At 31.7% G+C, this 20,206-nt stretch overlaps 1 protein-coding gene across 1 annotated transcript; it reads left to right on the top strand.

The window, feature by feature from the left end:
* Positions 1-18,795: 18,795 nt before the first annotated feature.
* Positions 18,796-19,617, top strand: LOC147814175 (uncharacterized). The gene has a single exon (XM_087160243.1). It carries the CDS (start codon positions 18,796-18,798, stop codon positions 19,615-19,617), a length of 822 nt encoding a protein of 273 aa, XP_087016369.1.
* Positions 19,618-20,206: the final 589 nt, after the last annotated feature.

The raw sequence follows: 20,206 nt of genomic DNA, 5'->3' as shown, positions 1-20,206 counted from the left end.
CAGATCATAAATCAAAAAACTAAATAATTTTTTAATTATGTAAAAATTAATTTTTTTATATATTGAAATTATCGCTATTCATATAAGTTTTTAAAATATAATTATAATAATTACTAAGAAATTTGTCTACTTTTAAATTCCATGTTCTTACTGCAATGAAAGAAACATTTACTTTATTTTAAAATAATGACTTAAATGTTTTTTTCTTACAAAAACTTCATAAATAGTAAAAATAAAATTAAAGTATTTTGAAAAATGTATCAATCTGGCTTCTGAAATGTAGTATATACATTCATTACTGAAAGAGAAAAAAAACATACGTATCAAAAGACAAATAAAAAGGAATTCTCATAATTAGTTTTCGTAATAAAATTTAGTGTAAGAAATTTTGAAATATTTGTTGTTATTAAAAAACGCTTTTACACACAAAAAATTTTATTACATTTTGTTTTAAATCTTGAATTTTATAATCTAGAAATTGTTTCATAATAAAATCTTATATGAATCGAAAATCATATATAATAAAAAATACGTTATTTTAACGTGCACTTTTTACCCATTTTTCGACCGTTTTTTAAAGTCGTTATTTTAACGAAAAATTGACGTTTTGTTGCATAGTTATATTTACGTAAGTTTTTTGGGATTATAAACGTAAATTTAATGGTAAAAATGTTTCAAACAAAAAGGATGAACCTGTGAGAGCCCAAGAAAGATAATCTTTTACGTCTCTCTTGAATAAACTGAACATTGCAGATTTTCATTACAATTTATATTTAATTTTTAAATACTTATAATTATTTTTGTTTCATTAAACTGGTTATAAATATTTGTTTGTTGATAATATTGAGTCGGCTTATTATCAGTAACTGACAAGGGAATTATAAGTTTTAGTTCTTATATAACTAAACTATGATGAAAATTAAAGAATTTCCAAAATATTGAATAAAGTAAAAATTTGCTACAACTTGATGTGCAACGAACATAGCAAGGTAGAAACACTTTACATAAATTTAAATTATCTCTGTCTGGAAGAAGAGTCGTGGCGTAGTGGTTAAAGCGTTCGCCTTAATGGTACGACGTCCTAGGTTCGATCCTACTCTAGAGTGGAATGTTAATGAACGAATACTTGTAATTGTTTTTATTCAAAGATCATAAATTAAAAAATTTATTTTTTTGTTGTTATGTAAAAATTTATTCATTATTTTTTATATTGCAATTATCGTTCACCATACGAGTTTATAAAAAATAATTTTAATATTATAATTATTTTTTTTCTACTTAAATCAACATGAAATGGAAACGATTATTTTTGGTTAATTTTGTTAACATTTATCTATTAATTTTTTACTTTGCAATTATCGCTTACCGTATATAAGTTTTTTCCAAAATAATTACTAAGAAGTGTGTCTACTTATAAATTCCATGTTCTTACTGCATGAAAGAGACATTTACTTTATTTTAAAATACTGATTTAATTTTTTTCCCTTCCGAAAACTTCATAAATTATAAAAATAGAATTAAAGTATTTTGAAAAATTTATCAATCTTGATTCTTTAATCTATATAATATTTATCACTGAAAAAGAACATACGTATCAAAAGACAGGTAGAAAGATAATTCTCATAATTAGTTTTCGTAGTAAAATTTAGTGTGGGAAGTTTTAAAATATTTGTTGTTATTAAAAAACGTTTGTACACACAACAACGTTTTTACAAATTTATTAAATTTTGCTTTGAATCTTGAAATTTATAATCTAGGAATTGTTTAATTATAAAATCTTAATTGCAATAATTAATACATTTAAAAAAGAAAACCCGTAGAAGTTTGCCAGGGGGTAGTGGCTACAAGAAATACCCTTTGAGTTTCTTCCCATGTTTTGCTTTCAGTGTGATGATAGCCATTGGAAGTTACCAAGACCTGTTGATTATTCTGCCACAGGTGATGATAAATAAATTTTCCGGAGTAGAAAAGAATTTTAGCTAGATTTATAACGTAAATTTTTTTGTTTCACTAATTTTCGGGGATATTTCCGTATCTTAATCTGTCGCTCTAACTACAATAGCCAAGCTACCAAATAGATATAAACTTGCAATTTTTTTTAAACGAAGCATGAATGTTTTCCAAATTTTTACGAGCTACATCTTTCGAATTGGTCCCTTTCTGTGGTTTTTTTTCTTTCTTTCTGTGTCTCCGATACCAGAAGTTGCCAAGACGTGCCGATTACTCTGCCACTGTTCATTTTATAGAGATATCCCCTGATTTTATGAATCAAATAAAAGGGGATGTTTCCCTATTTGAACTAGATTGTGCCAAATGTTGAAGCAAAAAAAAAAGATTTTGTACTTTGCAAAAATTTGAACAGAAGTATGTAGACGTTTTCTTGAGGGTTGCTACAACTTATATTCTTTGAGTTACTCCCATTCTGAGATATTTTCTTAATTTTTCGTGAACCGCAGGAAGTTCATGAATATTTTGCCATAGGTAACAACATAGAAATACTCATTAAACTTTTAATTCCCTATTAGGGTTACTTCTGTATTGTGAGCAATTATGCCAACTGCTATCGCCTAGGCAACAAATAGATTTCCAACTACTAACTTTTTAAGAGAATATGTAAAGGTGTTCGAAAGGTAGCTATGAGTTATACTCTTCAAGTTGATTTCAGTCCTTTAATTTTTTTTAGTTCCTCATGGTTGCTGCATGCAAGTTGCTTAGAAGATATAGTGATTATTCACCGGCAGTCTTATCATATTGTTATTAATTTGAGCTGTCTTATCTACTTACCAACTATTGTCTTATAAAGCATAAAAACTATTAGTTGTTGCATTTTTAAAAAAGTTGAGTAGTGGCAGTTACGATTCATGGCAGTTCAACTTTACCTTCCTAAAGAACCAAGGGTTAAACACGCTTGAATGGTGTAAATTTTACAAGAGTCTATAGTAGATGGTTCTTCAGCCAAAATGTCGTGGAAGTATCATCTTAACAAGCTATTGCAAGAGAAAATCTCATATGGACAAAATAGTTTTCTGACTATTTATTTTGCAACATGATATCTTTTAAAAAAAAACACCCAGTTGAACATTCACTGGAAATTTTTCTTCTTATTTTTGAAACGGTTTTTGAAATTTATCAGCTAAAACGATGTGGAAAATAATTGCAGTAATTTTCAATATTGAATTATCTTTAGAAATATTCTTATTGAAGCTTTTATTTAAATTTACATTGCTGTTTAAAACTTTTTCAATTCTTTTATAGTTACTGTATTCTAAAAACATGCCTAGGCAGGGGTCTGTCTAGGCCGAATTTACTACCGTTTAGCGGTACCTTCACGAATTCAACTTTAGGAAAAACTGTAGTTTCACAAAATACTTTATCTTATAATTTTATTTTTGTTTTCCTTAAGAAACGATAAATCCATATTTTTGTGTTGATTTTTCAATATAATTTTTAATTTTTCACAAATTATGTCTAAATTTTCACAAAATAGGTACCTCTCAGAAAAACCTAGACAGACACCTTGTAGGTGAAAAAGTTCAATTGAAATATTTATTGCTAAATTTTTCTTTTAAACAATTTTTGTCTTGGTTTTTACCAAGCTTTTTACATTTCTAAAAAACTTTCTTTTTATTAATTGTATGACACAGTAATTAAGAATGTTTCTATTGACTTTATTCTTATCTGGAAAATATGATAATTGGAAAGCTGAAATGTAAAGCTTTAAAATTTAAATTTGAGAATTAAAATAGATTTTTTTGTTTTACATTTGTATATAATCTTTTGTTTTTGTTAGTGTTAAGATAACACAGCATTTTAATAGCATATTTCTAATAGATTATATTTTAGTTAATGTTGCTATATGGATACTGCTTTGCAGAAAACATTATTCTTAGCATAGAAGTTTCGTTGTAACAATTATGATAATTTTTTTTTCTCTTACTATTTTACTTTATAACTTTAGTTTTTTTATAAGAATTTCTTGCGTAATTTTTTGTTTTTCCTTTAGCCCATTCCACTAGTATAGATAAGCATGGAGAGATTTCCTATAATAAATAAACTTTTTTATTCGATAAAAATATTCATTAATGAATTTTTTTTTTTAAAAAATATTGCTATAAAAATATATTCTGCATTTCACCATTTTTTAAAGCTAACATTTTGCCAAACCATTACTCCTAACCTGTCTAGTTCTGAATAACAAATGTACCCGTATAAACAAAACAAAATATGTTTGAATAATTTATATGTTTTTAAATGTATTAACTGAATGAATTTTCTTTTTCATAATCTATTGATGTACTTCTGAGGAAGATCTTTGGAAAGGATTTAGCTTTAAGAATGTAGGTCCATCAAGTCTCATTTGAAGGTACCTGAATTAAGTATGTCTAAAGAAATAACTGTATTTGAATTGTTTCCTTTTTTCTTGTACTTAAAAATGGGTAAAAAAAAATCATGAAATCATAAACATGAACAAATCAACTGTTAAAAATTATTTGTGGCGATGTGTTATAATTGTAAATCCTTAAATTGTAAATATATTGTATAATAGTTGCAAAATAAATAAAACTTAATAAATCTTATTTGATTTAATGTTTTTTTCTGTATTTAAAAATTTTAAGAAAACTGCTCTTCTGGATTAAAAATTGTAATTTTAGAAACATACTATTTATAAAAATTTTAATTTTTGCAAGTAAATAAATCAAATGGTAAATTTGGTTAATATTTTTTTTTACTTCGTGTGTGTTAAAGAAAATTTTAGTCAAATTTTTCAAGCTAAAGACTAAAAAATATGCATTTAAGAAATAAAAAATAATAATGAACTCAAAAGCATCCTAGAAGAGTAAATATTTTCAAGCAAGCAATTTGGAAACATGGACTTAAGGAGAGCAGTAGACTTCTTAATTATTAATTTCAACTAAAAAAAAAAATTTTTTCCATAGGGGTTTGGAAAATCATGTAAGTATTGAGTAATTTTTTCTTCTACCAATTCTTTATATTACAAACTTTTAGCCATGAAAAAATTAAAAAATTCCTGAGAGACATGAAACTTCGTAAATAAACTAGTATGTTGCTGTGAAGAGGTAGAAAGATTAGTATTCCATATTCGTTTAGTTAAAAATTGAATTGTAAAAATTTGCAAAAGTGTGAGATTAAAAAGGAAATGCCTTTTCTGGGATTCTTAAAAAAAGCATGAATATCGGTTATTTTCCGTTATTTTAGTTTGAAAAGAATTAAAAGTTTTCATTTAAATAAAAAGTAAATGCTATATTTTTTAGTGTAATTAGTGCAGCGTAAACATTTACGCTGCACTACGAAATGGTTTCCTTCCTTTAGTTAAAAAAAAAAGAATTAAAATATGTTATTGTTAACAATTCGGTTAAAATTGTGTTAAATCGAAATTAATTTAGTTAAATTTACGCGAAAAATTTATTAATTCACCAAACTCAAAATAGGCGTTAAAAATATTGATAATAATACGTAAATGGTATGGATAAAATACATTTGTAGTTTGGTTAAAATAACGTAAAATTTACGTTATTTTAATAAAAATAAGCTTTAAAAACGCGTAAATATTTATGGTGGAAACAACGAATTTATAGAACCAAAAATAAAGTAAATAGGTCGGCTGAAATAACGTAAAAAATACGTTAAAAAAGAAACCTGCTTGGTTAAAATAACGTGAAAAATTGGTTACGAAATTCACCTTAGTCAAAATAATGGCAAAATTTGGTCATTTTTATGTTAAAAACAACCCAAATATTAACGTTTTTTTTAATTAATTCGAGACTACCGTTTGGAACGGAAATAAAACGTTTTGAAAAAAACGTTTTTTTTGCTCTAAACCTTGTGGCATTTTAACGTTATTTTCACCTAATTAATACTTATCTCTGCTGCATTGGTATATCTATATATATCTATATATATATATATATATATATATATATATATATATATATATATATATATATATATATATATATATATATATATATATATATATATATATATATATATATATGCGTGTGTCTGTGTGTGTGGGGGGGAGTTACCGCAACATAGGAGTAAATAACGACGATAATTTAACAAACATAACAATTTAATAGAAATAAAAAGGATAGAAGGATATAGCAGTTAACATTATTGACATGTCTCGTGAGAGCTGTCTTCTCGCAGTGGTCTCCGGAATGCATGTGTGTAAGAAAAAGATTGGTCTATGGTATAAAGTTAGAGTTAATTATAAATTCGGGAGTTTCCCTTCGGGACTTCCCCTTCTGGCCTGGCTGGCGCCTCTCTACTAGGAAGTAGTATCACATGATTTCTTCTCAGTATTACATGATAAAGAATGATGCAATCGGCTGAGATATTACACCATGGCATTGAAACCTAAGTCAATTCGGTGATCCTGACAACAAAATGTCCTCATTTTCATTCTGAACAGCTTCTTGACACAGTTACCTGAAAAAAAAGAAAAAGAACGAGAAAGCAATGTATAAAAATATAAAAAGCAATTTTTTAATTAACTGACCACGGTTTCATGTGGTCAGCTGAAGATGAACTATTGTTCGGAATATCGTGATTCCCGACTTTTAGCACATCGGATCTATCATTCTTCTTCACTTCTGTGATTTGATATGGACCGAAGAGCTTGGGTCTTAATTTGAGACCGGACCCAAACTGAGTTCTCTGGATTGCAACTAAGTCTCCCTCACGATATTCGTTGGCTTTCTTTCTTCTTTTATTGTACTGCCTGCGGTTCTCTTCTTGGATCTTCAAAATATTCCTTTTGGCTTCTTCGGGAATGTTCTCTCTATTTTGGATAAATGGTTCTATATGTTCTTTCTCCAGCATTTGCAGAATTTGTAAGTCCTCTTTGATTTTCATTTTCACTCCGGTCAAAAGTTGGAATGGTGTCATATGAGTGCTTCAAGAAACTTTAGAATTATTGGTGCACTGTTCTGTTGGAACAAATTTGTACCACTCAGTAGGATCTTTTATTGATAGTTTTGCCAGTATCGGTATGAGGATCTTATGCATTATTTCCACTTGTCAATTACCACGAGGAATGCCTGTTGTTATTTTCACATGTTCAATACCTTCATCTTGGCAATAAGTCTCAAAATCTGTTGAAGTAAACGCAGTACCTCGGTCAGTAATTATTCGTGAAGGATTCCCAAAAGTTATCTGTTGAGCTTTTAACTTATCTATTACCTCTAGACTTGACGTTGATTTGGTTAGGTAGAACCAAGCAAATTTGGTAAAAGCATCTACCACGGTGAAAATATGTTTATAGTTCTTATTAGTTGAAGGCATGGGACCAATGAAATCAATATGGCAAGTATCTAAGGGAATATTATTTTTAGAAATCGGGTTCAAAAACCCTTCTCTTTTTCCTGCCTTCCTATTTACTAATATACACTCAACACAATTACTTACAACATTTTCAACACAATTCTTCAGATCTGGAAAATAATAGTTTTGTTTAAGTACATCAAAAGTTTTAGTTATACCAAAATGACCATTATCATGTGTAGATTTGATAATGTCAGTTTGCATTTGTTGTGGAACCACTAGTAAATAATTTTCATTCTCAAGTTTATATAAAACATTATTTTTTACCACAAAATCGTCAATTGATTTATTTTCCAAAAGTTGTTTAATAGAGTTCATATATTCATCATTTTTTTGGTTAGTAACAATTTTAGAGGTTAGTTCGTCACAAGTAATATGCATAATAGGATATCTAGTTAAGCAATCAACATGTTTCATTTTTTTACCTGGGCGATGTACATTGTTGATATTAAATAAAAAACATTCGCAAGATAAAGAGTCATTAATATTGCAACAAGAACATTCATAAAAATCTTCACTCTTGGAAGTTTCGGTTTGAGTATTTACGCTTGACGAAAGCTGACCTAGATTTATTAATTGATTATAGAGTGTAGGCGTAATTATACAGTCACAAGTTAAATGTTCTGAATACTCGGCGCTGACCTTCAACCCTGACTCATCGGGATATAAAGACAATTCCATTTCAACAAGTTTCGCTTTTTGCCTATCTCCAAAACACGATGTTAATATTATGTTAGACAAAGGCGGCTCACTTACTTTTATTTTAATTGAATTAATCACCGATATTTCAGCCCCAGAATCAATTATGGCTTGAACGGGATTTCCATTCAAATAAATCTCAGCATACTTCAACTTGTGCTTAAAATTATTCTCTCCGGATGGTTTGCAGGAATTAACACTAAAGCTTTCATTTTTTAAGTTATCACTGGGAGAGGTATTTTTTCTCTCTGATTTATCGTTTCTGGAATCATATGTTTTTTTCGATCTCTTTTTGCATTCGCGAGCAAAATGGTTGATTTCTCCGCAGATGTAGCATTCTTTCTCTGCTCTATTTTGTTTATTTATCGTTTGAGAAAAACGATTCGTGTGGTTTTTTTCTGAAATCTCTGTTCTCGCTGCGAAAAAAGTGTTCTGCCCATATTTATGGGTATTGAAAACTTCTCTGTTTGGCATATTTTTCGACATAGTGTAAATGTCTAATTCTCGTCTTAACTCGACGGGATTAAACCAATTTTCTCCCAGACGGATTAAAATATGACTCGCCATCTCTTTATTTAATGTCTCAATTATTTTATCGGATGTGATTAAGTTGCATAATGATTTAAATGTTTCAACTTTACGTAATTTGCAATAATACTCGAAATGTAAATTTAAGCGAGTAGCAAATTGAATAAATGTTTCTTCTTTATATTTTGAGGCATTTTTAAAGTTATTTAAACATTCTTGGGGAGTTTGCTGAAAATCGCGCAATATTAAAGCTTTTAATTTTTCATAGTTTTTTAAATCCTCATCTTCAATGTTTAACAAGATGCTGTTTGCTTTTTCACCTAGCATATTGATTAAGATTTCGGCTTTAAGTCCCTCATTTATGTTTTTCGTATTATTCTTTCCAACGTTGAAAAAAATTGATTGAAGTTTTCAGGTTTCGATGGAACTGGAAGAAATAGAGTTTTAATGCTATGATTTAGATTCTCAATGTTTGTTTCAGGTGTATCATTTATTGTTTTGGGTGGGTCAATTTTAAATGCTTTGTTTTTTGCCTCTAATAAAAGCATTTCTTTCTCGAGTCTTTCTAATTTTAGTATCTCTAACTCAACTTGAATTTCACTTTGTTTAAGTTCCCTGTCCGCTGTTTGTACCCTTTCTTCTACGGCGTTAGTTATCAAATTTTTGACAAATTCAGAATCATTTTTAAATATTTCGGTGGATTCAATTTTTTGTTTTAATTTAACGATATTTTCGCTGCTGTCTGCGATGCCTCCTATTTCCTCTAATACTTTTACTAGGACTTCTTTCTTTGAATTTTTATACATTTTTAAAATTGAAAATTTCCTACCTTCATTTGAAGAGACTCTCAGTGTCCAATGGTAATCCAATGTTTTTTCGATTCGTTGATTCAAACCAGATTCGTATCCCTTTTTGGTGACTCGAGGATTTCACGATTGCACTTCCCGGAAAAGTTGAATGCCTTGCTGATTAGCACAGGATATTCCAATAATTTCAGAATGATTCGAAAGATTCTGGATCAATTCTGTCCTTCGCGACAGATCCGGTTATTGCTGATTTAGGAGAGTTCAGAGGTCTCTGCTGCTGCTTTTCTCCAGTTGCTGATTTTTTTGCTGCACTTCTCCTGATCACTATGACTCAGGAAAATTCGTGAATTCCAACTGCTTTTGTTGCAATTTAATGAACCGCTCCTCCACGAGAGTAGAATTCGGTGATTCGGTGAACATTTCGGTGATTCCCCTACTCGGGATTTAAAACAGGAACAAAATCTGAATCTCCTTCTCGAGCGCAGAATTTTGCTTTCCTTTTTTTTTCGGTGAATATCCCCTTCTCGGGATTTCAAAAGTTATTTGGCTGAAAAATATCCCCTTCTCGAGATTTCGAAGTTGTTGGTTAAAATCTCCTTCGCGGGCTTTTAAAGTTCAGAAATAGTTACAGCTTGTCGCTCCTATCACGGTCGCAAGCCCCCATTATTTGTGGGGGTTAGTGCAGCATAGGAGTAAATAACAACGATAATTTAACAAACATAAAAATTTAATAGAAATAAAAAGGATAGAAGGATATAGCAGTTAACATTATTGACATGTCTCGTGAGAGCTGCCTTCTCGCAGTGGTCTCCGGAATGCATGTGACTAAGAATTAAGATTGATCTATGGTATAAAGTTAGAGTTAATTATAAATTCGGGAGTTTCCCTTCGGGACTTCCCCTTCTAGACTGGCTGGCGCCTCTCTACTAGGAAGTAGTATCACATGATTTCTTCCAGTATTACATGATAAAGAATGATGCAATCGGCTGAGATATTACACCATGGCATTGAAACCTATATATATATATATATATATATATATATATATCCCGCAGTGGACTGATCGATAAGACGCGGTTCCCAGCAGATCACCGAAGTCAAGCATCACTGTCTGCGGTCAGTGTGCGGGTGGGTAACCACTTGGATCAGTCTGCGTAGGGACCGAGGGTGTGCGGTATTGGTCCTCGTTAAACTGTTCTGCCGTAAAGTGCTCGACTTCGCGTGCTGGTCGTTGGGCTACCGAAGCGGAGGTGCCATCCGCTCTGCAGAGGATCAAAATTGTGATGGCATGTCTTCGGATCATCCTCAGGGATGATTCCCAGAACATCGCCAAAAGCCCATTGTGCAGCTCTAGTGCGACGTAAATTAACAACCAACCAACCATATATATATATATATATATATATATATATATATATATATATATATATATATATATATATATATATATATATATATATATATATATACACACAGAGAGAGAGGGAGACAAATCTAAACTTTGAAATAGGGAGGGGGAGGGTTGACAAAATCTCGAAAAAATTGGGTCGCAATAAAGATTTATATATTTGCAAAATTCTAGAAAACAGACAACAAAAGTTGCCACCGCAAATAACTATTTTAAGATAGCCCATAGACCCAAGGTTTATATATTTGGGCGATAGTCCAGAAAGCCGCCAAAAAAGTCGCCTGCGCAAATGAATATTTTAAGATAACCCATTGACTAACTCAAAAGAGGAATGCTTAATTTTACTCCATTGCTAAGCAACCAAGTTTTGACTATAAAAAAATTTAAATAACGCTCTGTGATTGCTTGAAGAGATTTAATTAATAGTTAATAGAAAATATCTCGAAGTTTCTGGGAAATAGACAATTTTTCAGCTGATTTTTGTCCAAAGAGCAAAGATTTCATTTTTCCTTTAATTTCCTTTGAAACAGAAAATTTGAATCTATATATATAAAAGTGAATGTGTGTCTGTCTGTCCTCTATAGACTCCTAAACCATCCGACAGAAAGCTATGAAACTTGGCATACAGATAGTTCAAAGCACGAGGAAGGTTTCTGTCGACATTAGAACATTCTGCGATAAACCGTTCCAGCGATATCAGTGAAAGTCGAAATGGAATTTTCTGATTGGTTAAAAGCTAGCCATTGTTTTAAATTTTGCTATAAACGATTCAATTTTCAAATATCTTGAAGATAACAACAGTGATATTTTCTATCTTATAACTCTATTCATTTAGAAAAGTAAATTAAAGTAAATTGCATATACTTTAATTTTTAATTCGCGCGTTTCTTTATGTCAGGTGAGCACAAGCAAGTAAAATCAACGAGAATAGATTTCTTAATTGTTGGTCGTATCACGGATTCAGTACTGTGAAAACTGTTTAATAAATATAAAGACAAAAGCAAATGTCATTCAAATTGCACGTTTTCAGAAATATTTATATTTAGTACGTAATTTTAGGTTAGCACAATTAAATATACTTTTCGAAGATTTCAGTGCTGTGACAGTTGTCATTTGAAAACTATTAGTTTGTTTGTTTATTTATGTAAAGTTTTCGAATTCATCCATTTTATTTCTTTCATTTATAAAATTGATTTTTGTTTTAAATCTTATAATTTTCATATTTCTTATTCATCTCATTTTTATTGCTCTTTTTATTATTTAAATTATGTATGTGATATTTCGATTTAGCAAATTTGCGACCACTGTCAACTTTTACATTTCTTTTTCTTTGTCAGAAAGAATATTTGCAAAAATATGCCGCCTAAGCAAATCGCTCTTAGTCGGTCGACATCTCAAGCGCGCAAAAAGAGAACTACCCGTGTTTCAGAAACATCGGAGCAACGGGAAAAAGACTTGAAACTAATCGAGAACAGAATGCTTTTGCCCGTTCCTTAGAAACGTCTGAGCAACAGGAAAGAAGACTGTCAACAAATCAACTACGCACTACACAGGCCCGTTCGTCGGAAACATCAGAGCAACGGGAAGCAAGAATGAAAACCGAACGAGAACGCATTTCGCTATTCAGACGCTGCCAATACTCTTATTTGAATTTCAGTGCATTTCACTATGATCCGACAACAAACTATAGTCTTCCCCCAAGTGTCATCATCGGAGAAATATATCAATTATGTATGTTTTGTAATGCTCTCAAATTTAAAAATGAAACAGCTGAAATTTGCTGTTCTAGAGGCATACAGAAACTACAAGATTTTACGTCGCCTGCCGAAACATTATCAACCTTCGTTTCAGGTCAAACAAACCAATCGAAACATTTTTTGGCGCATATACGCCGGTACAATTCGTGTTTCTAAATGACTTTATTCGGTACTACACGTATCGTGAACGAGAATTACATCCCAACATTCAAAGTGCAAGGCCAAATTTATCATCGTGCAGGATCACTTCTTTCAATGCCTAACGCAGATCATAAATTTCTACAAATTTATTTCATGGATAACACAAATGATCAAGTCAATCAACGTTGTCAGGTAAACAATGGCACTAAACGAAAAATTGTTACCGTATTACAAAAATTTTTCGATCAACATAATCAGTTAATTAGGCTGTTCACAAAAGCCCTTGACTAAATGTCATCCGATATTTACAAAGTTGTTATTAGAGCTGAAAAAACACCTGTAGGCAACCACAAAGAAAAATACAATGCGCCAACATTGGATGAAGTGGCTATTGTTATAGTTGGCGAAGAATTTACCTCCCGCGATACAGTTCTTCATCGCAGAAATCGTGACGTTCAAAGAGTTCTCAGAAACGTATCGATCATATGATGCATTGCAATATCCTATTTTATTTTGGTGAGGAGAGGAGGGATATTATTTTAACATAAAATTAAGAAGTCCGCAAACAGGCGAGAAAACCAATAAGAAAGCAAGTGCAATAAGTTTTTATGCATATAGATTAATGATTGCCAAAACGCTGATAATCATACTTTAAAATGTCGACAATTAGTTCATCAATACATTGTCGATATGTATGCGAAAATTGAAACTGAACGCCTACTGTATATTAAATTAAATCAAACCAAATTACGTTCAGAAGAATGCATTCATTTACGGGATGCAATAATCAATGATGGTAACGTTAATCCTAATGATGTGGGGAAAATGATTATATTGCCGACTACATTTGCAGGGAGAAAAACTTGGACTCCCTGCAAATGTAGTATTCATACATGTCTGAGTATTCATACATGTGCCTTGGACTCCAAGGCACATGTATGAATACTCACAGGATGCAATGACATATGTTCTCGCATATGGGCTCCTAGATTTATTTATTACATTTACGTGCAATTCTGCTTGGGTTGAAATTAGAGATATTTTGTTACCAGGACAATCATCATCGGATCGTCATGATATTACAGCACGTGTGTTCAAACAAAAATGATAATCTTTACTTGATTTCATTGTGAAGCATCATGTTTTTAGAGAGACACGGTGTACTCTATTGAATAGCAAAAACGAGGATTGCCACAGGCACACATTCTGATTTGGCTTATTGAAAAAAAACCACCATGCCAAACTGATCAGATATCAGCAGAAATTCTTGATGTCACCATAGATCCAGTCTTATTTCAGATCATTATCCAAAATATGTTTCATGCTCCGTGTGCATCACCATACATGTCTGTTTGAAAATGCACTAATGATATCCTAGAGAATTAACTGCTGAGACTATCACTGGTTTTTTTCACCAATAAATAAAATTTGCATTTCAAATCATAATCGCAAATGTCATTTACACACTTAAATACAAAATTCAAATTCAAATTGAAAGCGTTGCAACGCACGCAGGGTACAGCTAGTTGATTTATAAATTATTTATGATTTTCTAAGCTTTTAGAATTTAAATACATGAACTTTTTACCTGACATTATTTAGAGTTTTTATGTTGTTTTTACTACATTTACACGAGGATTTCATACTAAAATCATTTACATAACTTATAACTATATACAAAATTTTAGGGATAATTATTTTACAGTTTTAATCGAGTCTTCTAGACTAGAAAGTTTGAAGAAACAAAAAAGTTCTTGAGAAATAAAATGTAGATTGTATATTAATTATAATGCACATTCACAAAGTTTTCTGTAATTTGCAATATTTTTTTTCATAACTCAAAGAATTGCTGAATATTAAGTGGCATTTTTAAGACATTGAAATATGTTATGTTTAAGAATAAGATGCTTCATACTGTATGATTCCCTGTTTAAAAAATCACTTCATTCTATTAGATGTTTAGGTTATATAATTTTCTTTGTATAAAGATGATTTGCAAATAGCATCCTCATGTTTCAATACATTCTGAAACTTGCGTTGGCAAATTCGCCATAAAATTTGGCACAGCATGTTCTTCAATTATGATAAGCTACTGTAACCACCAAATACTGTTACTATGATTTTTTTTTCTTGCATATATCTGATACGATACTCTCGTTTTGAAAAGAGTTCGTATGGTCTTTAAGATACTGAAATGAGGGCACAAGAACTTAAAAGATAAAATATTCAATTTCATTAACTCAAAATATCTGATCTCAAAATTTTAATTTTAAAGTTAAAGAGAACTTCTATAACTTACAATACTGATGCTACTATTCTCTTACGTTTTTAAGACCACATGAATCCTGTTAAAATATTAAAATGCATGTGTTTACTTTAACTAACTAACTCAGTGGCGCGACAGCCCATTAAGAGGGCCAAGGCCGACTGTGCCCATCTCAGTTTTCTTGACCTTGGGCTCTGGGGTGCAAGAGCATATGTTCCGGTCAGGTGGTCAGGCGAACGCGGAACCCCCAGTGTTAGTTCCCAAGCATGCTTGGTACTCATTTTATCGACCCACTGAAGGGATGAAAGGCTGATGTGTTTACTTTAACGAGTGTAAAATCCTTATTGATCAAGACCCAAATGTAAAACAGTATAATTGATGATATAACTCCACTGGTATGATAAAAACTCCAAAAAATATGAAGAGGGAAATAAAAGTCGACATGTTTCGAGAGTTCAAATATAAGCGGCCCTTCTGAGCACTTGTCAGGCGCGAATGACTTTAATTATTGAAAGCTCAAAACATGTCTTCTTTTATTATCATCTAATATTTTTTAAATGAATAAAGTTTTAAATTTTCTATTCAGTTTCGCGGGATCCAGCATATTAAATTATTTCACTCGATACTAAAGTAAGTTTTACGTAAAATATTGGCATATGATCTTAGATTGAAGAAATAATAATTCCCTACTTTCTGAAAAGATCAATGCAATACAGTTTTTTTTTTTTTTTTTTTTTTTTTGCTGCAAGCCTTAATATTTCTTAAGGACATAAGGAAATTCCGTTTAGAATAGAAATTTCAAAAGTCGAATGTGAAAATGGAAAGTCCCCTAGCACCAGGAAACGAAATTAAAGAGTTACAAGGACAGCTCCTTCAAACAAATTAGCGCTTCCGTCCTACTCGAAGTTGTTTGAAAAGGTATTTTTTATTTATCTATTCGAAAGTTTATTCTACATATATTTTGGGGTAAACTTTAGGAGAATTTTGATGAAGTTAATGTTTACACCCTTATTAGCTTAAAATTATTACATAATTTGCTTAAAATAAAATTTGTTTCTATTTAACAAATTTCATTCTGGAAATAATGAAAATATTGATTAGGATCCTTGGAGTAATGTCATACTTATTCTCTCATGATGAAATATAGGAAAAATTGGTTTTGGCAGTTTCTGTAAAAAGTATGTTAACTTTCTCGCCTCGTATATATATATTTTTTATCAAAACAAGCTCGAAAATTGCGTATTTTTCATGCGTTTTTTTTAATCAGATGATTATAAAATTGGCACGCCTTCGGAATCTTGTTACGAATTTCAATTTTCAGTATTTGCTGTTTAGCAAAGTAAGGCATTTTCCTAGCAACAAATTATACTATTAATATATCTTGGGAATCATGCTAAAGTTAAAAAATAATTTTAACGAAAGTGAACTTTTTCGACATTTTCTTTCAAAAAAGCAACTTTCTTATAATTAACTTAGCAATATATAAGTTTAAGCGTCAAAATAAAATTGCTGTTCGAATTTTCCCATTTAAAAAAACAAAGCAAACAATTGTGGTTTTTTGAGTTGTAATAATATGTATTTTCTTTTCACAAACCAAACAGATACGAAACAATAATGTAAGTGAGTAAATAATTTATTTGTTCAATCTTAGAGAAAATGATGATGTATTTATTTACCATGATCAGACAGACGTTTCGCACTGAGTAATTTTAACATAGAATATGTTTTCAAAACCTTATAAGCAAACTGGCTATAGTTCTGATACTTAAAACAAAATCTTAGCAATTACTTACAACGTTGGTGCAAGACTGTGGCAGAAAAGGCCTTTACGTACGCTGCAGCAGCATGGGGTACAGAACTAAATAAAACCGTGATCAAAGAGCTGCACAAGATGCAGCGGCCCCTACTGTAAGAGTTTAATTTAATGAAGTTTGTTAAAGTTTAAAGGAATTAAAAATTGAAAATAATCAGGTTATGAAATTAAAACAATTAATCAAAGTTAAGATTAAAAAATAAGGTTAATCTTAAATGACTAATAAAAAAATTAATGCTAAAACACTAACTAGAGACAATTGATTCACACCTTAAGTACATGATCTAATAAATACAATAAAAATTGTGTATGTGGCAAGGCAAACCCACAAGAATGCATAGCAAATTAAAATAAAATAATACTTAAATGAATAAGGTAAGGTTAAAAAATTATACATTAAATTGCGTCAGAAAAAATAGGCCGAATAGTGGTGGTCCAGCATTGTTGAACACCGAATAACCCAATAGGTCCATTGGGTCAAAATTTAGAAATAAGTTAATAAACAAGAGCAATTAATATAATGATAAGGAGAGATGCATGTAAAAAATATAAGGAAATAGCATTCTTGTAAGTATGAATATTATCTGTACTAACTATTAAGTAAAGCATGGCTACTCACCCTACATGTCGAAGACACAACGATCTGTGGCGATTGATAAAACAATCATGGAAAAAAACACACACACACAGAGTCGAGTAAGTTCATTTCATTGGCAAATTCATTTATTTATTTCATATCACTACCAGAAACAGTAAAGATTCACCAACTAACAAACGTTGCATCAGCTCACATGCACATTTTATTACACACGATTTTGTCTCGTAAAAGTAGCACAAATCTTCAACATAAAAGATACCCTTTTTGCAAGGTATATCCGAGTTTTCACATTACTCAAAACCACACAAAAATCTTGTCATATCAATAATCATGGAATAAGAGAGAGAGAGTGTCCTTTTTTTCGTCATGCAACGCCTTAAGAAAACTCGGGGTCTCTCCTGAAAAGCCAATGAGGGAAAAAAGGGGTAGGACACCTTAAACAAAAACCAATGAAGAAAAAAGTGGGCTGCGCAAAATTCAACCCCTCAAGAAACCATTGGCCGATAGAAGAAGCAAGCAAGCACCGGACAGTATGGCCAAAACGCGATCACGACCCCCTTGTGTGAACGGGGACGCGAGGTCAAAAGGCTAAAGGTTAAAATTAACGAATACCGTCCGGTTCGCAATTTAAAGTACACATGCTGTGTGAGAAAAAAAGGGAAAATGTCACGAGGTGAAGGGGACAAGACATAAAAAACTTATATATCTATTTCTCACGGTTGACCAGCGAATGCAGCTGCAACGAAAAAAGGGTCCAAAATCCTCCCACGCAGGTGTTAAGGAAGAGGGGATCCAAGATGGGTTCGGAGATTGTATCAAGTTACCCTTGGTAAAGGAAAAGACTGGGGAAAATTTCTTAAGGCAGTGCATGACTGAAAAAAGTAAAAAAAATAGTAATAGACAATTACAAATAAATTAATATTGCATAATTTATATATAAAGCATAAATAATAATCTATAAAAGTTAATAATTAAAAAATATACAATAATTAACATGTACATTGTAAATTGATAAATGATTTAAATATAAGCTGAACGTTAAGTGAAGTTAAGAGCAGTAATTCGTAAATAATAAATTAAGTGTTAAGATAATAAAAGTAAAGCAAATTAAGAAAACAAAACTAAAGCCAATTAAAAAAAACAAAGTTAAAGCAAATATTAAAAAGCAAAAGTGAAGAAAACATTAAAAAAACAAAATTATATAAAGGAGAGAATAAACTTGTGATAATTAACATTATCACACCTACTAATCTGAATAACAAGATCATTCAAAACAGCACCCACACCAGGTCTGAATGTTCTGGCAGGTTTACCGCCACTGCACCTGCAAATCCAAAAAGAAGCACTTCTAGCTAACACACTAAGATTCAATCCAGAAAACACACAAAGCAAAATAAAAGCGGGTGATTATCAACAAAAGATAAAAACACATATGGTCCACCCGGCCCATAAGACTAGCCATAAATACACTAACCTACCAACAAGTACTAGAACTAGCAAAACAACGACGGTAGAAATCTACACCGATGGCTCCAAAACAGACAATGGCATGGGAGCTGCATTCTGTGTTTACCACAACAACCAACATACAGATACATACAAATTTACGCTAAAACAAGAAAGCACAGTGTTTCAAGCAGAGGTTTTAGCCATCAAAGAAGCCACCAATTGGTTAGAGACGCACAGCTGCAAAGATGCAACAATTTTAAAAAACAATCTGGCTAGTATACACGCTATTAGAAAAACGGAACTAAAAGACCTACACGTGGCAACAACACAAAGACAACTAGAACACCTAGTCAGAAAATGCAGCACACAAATACACTGGGTGGCAGCGCACACAGGTAACATAGGTAATGAAGCAGCGGATTTAGCGGCTAAAGATGCAGCAGCAGGTCACGGGATTCCCAGCGGTGTTCTGCTTCCACCATCGAGCCTAAGAAATAAACATAAAAACATGACACAAAAACTTCGGCAAGCATACTGGGAAGAAAGTGAAAAAGGCTATACAACAAAATTCCCCTCATTCTTACACAGGATGCAGCGAATAAACACAGATACATGCCCATGCGATGACACAGGTACCCCAAGTCACTACCTACATGATTGCCCACTAATTGAATCGTACCACCTCAAAAAACCCAATGAACAAGGCAGAAAGATATTTGCAGACAGTTTCAAAAGCAAGCATATTATGCAAAAACTAATTAACATTCTAGCCATAACCAGGAACATCACAGACAATATGTCATAAACCTAATAATAACTTTGTAAAAATACTGGCAGCAAATACAATCATGAGGTGTCATGGCCACAGGCAAACCATTGCTGCAGCATTAAAACACACTCTGGCCCCACCCCTGACCAACAAATATTTGGCAGGCAGTCAGTCAACGCAAGCTGTTGTCCGTGATCACCACACACGCCTCACCACTGACCCTGCTCCTAGACACTGCGGGCAAGCAGTATGCCAGGAGCTTTACAGCTACCCGTGATGGCTATTCATGTAAATTATAAAAAAAATGGTGGGGGAGGAGTCAGTCAACTTAATTACTAATTTCTAATAAGTTACCACCATTTATGATTTTGGTAAGTTTTATAATTCACTATCCGCCAAAACACTGCCTCAACTACTACTCATAATATAAATAGGTAAAACACACAACACAACCTAAACAAAACATTCATACCTCACAATCAACCACGGACTGGCTCACAATAGCAGCCAACGTGATTGATCACCACACACGCCTCACCACTGACCCTGCTCCCTGTCCCTGGGGACAGACAGTGAGTCCGGAGCTTTTCAGCTACCCGTGATGGCCATTTATGTTAAATGTATA

This window comes from Parasteatoda tepidariorum, chromosome 3, assembly GCF_982258835.1.
Source record: "Parasteatoda tepidariorum strain Cologne lab strain chromosome 3, Ptep-v5.0, whole genome shotgun sequence".
Taxonomy (NCBI): domain Eukaryota; kingdom Metazoa; phylum Arthropoda; class Arachnida; order Araneae; family Theridiidae; genus Parasteatoda; species Parasteatoda tepidariorum.
This window is presented reverse-complemented; position numbering and strand designations above follow the sequence as displayed.